This window comes from Nanorana parkeri, unplaced genomic scaffold, assembly GCF_000935625.1.
Source record: "Nanorana parkeri isolate BGI_ZX_2015 unplaced genomic scaffold, ASM93562v1 scaffold163, whole genome shotgun sequence".
NCBI lineage: Eukaryota > Metazoa > Chordata > Amphibia > Anura > Dicroglossidae > Nanorana > Nanorana parkeri.
In genome coordinates, this window is record NW_017306431.1 from 1,038,731 (window position 1) to 1,040,904 (window position 2,174).

Genomic DNA, 2,174 nt, shown 5'->3' on the forward strand with positions numbered 1-2,174 from the left:
CTTTGTGTTTTTTATTGTATGTTTTTACGACCTGTTCTTTGTGCAAAACTTAATAAAAGATATTTCTGTAAAAAAAAATGCAGCTGTACAGATCTCCGTCAGTGTTTGTGTTTTGCAGTGTAACGCAGTCTGTTCGAAATCTCCAACTTGCAAGTACCCGGCAGTGAGGTAGTTGGAGAGTTCGACGAATTGGAGCTTTTGATAGAACACTGGCTACAGATCTCCTTCCCGTCTCCCACATTGCTTGCTGGGAAATGTTGCCAAGCGTGGTGTGAGCCAGGAAGTGATGAGATGGGGGAGGTACATGTGTACAGAGGAGGAAATGTCACAGTGACACTGGCTACAATGTATCAGTCTGCATAGGAAACCTAAAGATCCCATTCCCACCGGCTCACCTCCATTTACCTACCTGGCACTATGGGCAGAAAGGTCACCCTGGCTACCTGCACATTGAATCAGTGGGCTCTGGACTTTGAAGGGAATCTACAGAGAATATTACAGAGTAGGTACCTATAGGTATACATAGCTCCCCGCTATTCCCTCTTCACTTGTCCCCCCCTTTTTAGCTCTGGTACATTGACCTCCCATGCACTAAAGCTGTTCATACACTTTACAATCTGATTGTACAATCTCCTTTAAAACTATGAGGACAAACCTAAACAACCAATCCAATAAGTATCAGATCGTGCAGGTCCCTACACTATATACTCGGAGATTGTACATTCAGATCCGTATGGTGTATGGTCACCCTAAGGCCCTCCAGCTGTGCTTTAACTACAAATCCCAGCATGCATCTGCCTCTGGGAGTCATGCCTGTGGCTGTCAGAGTCTTGCAATGCCTAATGGGATTTGTAGTTCCACCACAGCTGGAGAGTTTGAGTTTGCCCACCCCTGGCCTAAGGGCTCATTTACACCCAGTGCGTTGCGCTTCATTGACCAAACACAGGCTTGACGCAAGGGTGCATGGAGAAGAATCGCTGCCTACGTGCCCTGTTCTCACTATGCAGGTGCGGTGGTGTGCGTTGTGTAAAAATGCAGCTCGTCACTTCCTTGCAATGGCATTTAATTCCATTCTATGCACCGCAGTGCATGGCGCCGTACCGTGGTGTGTGGAGTTTTTGGTGTCGCCCCCCTCTGAAAAGTCAGGCAATCGGTCATAGAGCAAAAGCTGCACAGTTGTATGAAAGAGGAGGGGGCCCGATGGCCCGCTGGATAAATATTCACTCCTCTCTCTGCCAGCGTCCATCACCAAGATGGCTGCCGGCAGGTAACAGCGCATGACGTCATGGCGGGATGTCACCCGGCACCCGCCCTGGGTGACACCCCGCCTCGGGACGCCCCTGCAACTCTATGCCCTGCACTGCGGTGCATGAAAGGTCATGTGACATTTCAACGAACCACGGACCTGGTGTGAACGAGCCCTTAGTGCATTTTGTTGTGCCTTTTTCATGCGGTTTTGTTTTGACCAATGAAAATTAATTAAATTATAGGTGGCTAGGGGGTGGGGCTTGTTGTCACATGCTTAAACGCACAAAAATGCATGTTACATGTGTTTTTCATGCACTCCTATTGAAGTCTGTGGGGCTAAAAAATGCACTCCAATGGAAAGAAAATAATAAATGAAAAGAAAATCAGAAGATGCGTCTGCTCCTTGTCACATCGGTAAAGCAAAACAAATGACAAACGCACTCAACAATTTGTTACCAGTTATACAGTAAGGTGCACACGAAATGGGCTTTGAACAGTAGAACAGTAGAAAGGCATCATGGCACACTCACAAACCAGCATGTAAAACAACTTGTCTCACCACTAAGGACAATGACAGAGGTTTGGATACACGTCTTCTGCAAAGGATGTGTAAGCCGCACTGCCGCGCCAAGGCACCTCTTATAGTGCGGTCCTAACTCCTCCTTGTCACATGTCGCACGGAAGGTGTGATTGGGCCCCAGTGAAAATAATGGGATCCCTTTTGTCACGTGACGGCAGAAGGGCTTCACATTTGCACAGAGGTGAACGGGGACACTTTTCCTGCCGGTGTTTACAAACTTTATAAGACGATTCATCAATATTTGTATTTCCTGTTCCTTGTTTGTTGATAAAGTTTTATTATTTGTTTGTGGGATTCTGTATTTTGTACATTGCTGGTGTGAGAAATGTCCCAGTCAGATTGTTGG

At 46.8% G+C, this 2,174-nt stretch overlaps 1 protein-coding gene across 2 annotated transcripts in view; it reads left to right on the top strand.

Annotated features, from left to right (window-relative positions):
• Nucleotides 1-314: 314 nt before the first annotated feature.
• NADSYN1 (NAD synthetase 1) overlaps nt 315-2,174 on the top strand; it is a 29,488-nt gene continuing 27,628 nt past the window's right edge. The window contains exon 1 of one of the 2 annotated variants that reach the window (XM_018554515.1): nt 315-502. In XM_018554515.1, coding sequence (XP_018410017.1) covers nt 418-502 — 85 coding nt within the window. In that variant the 5' untranslated portion in view covers nt 315-417. The remainder of the gene's footprint in view (nt 503-2,174) is intronic. The other variant, XM_018554516.1, reaches the window with a different exon arrangement.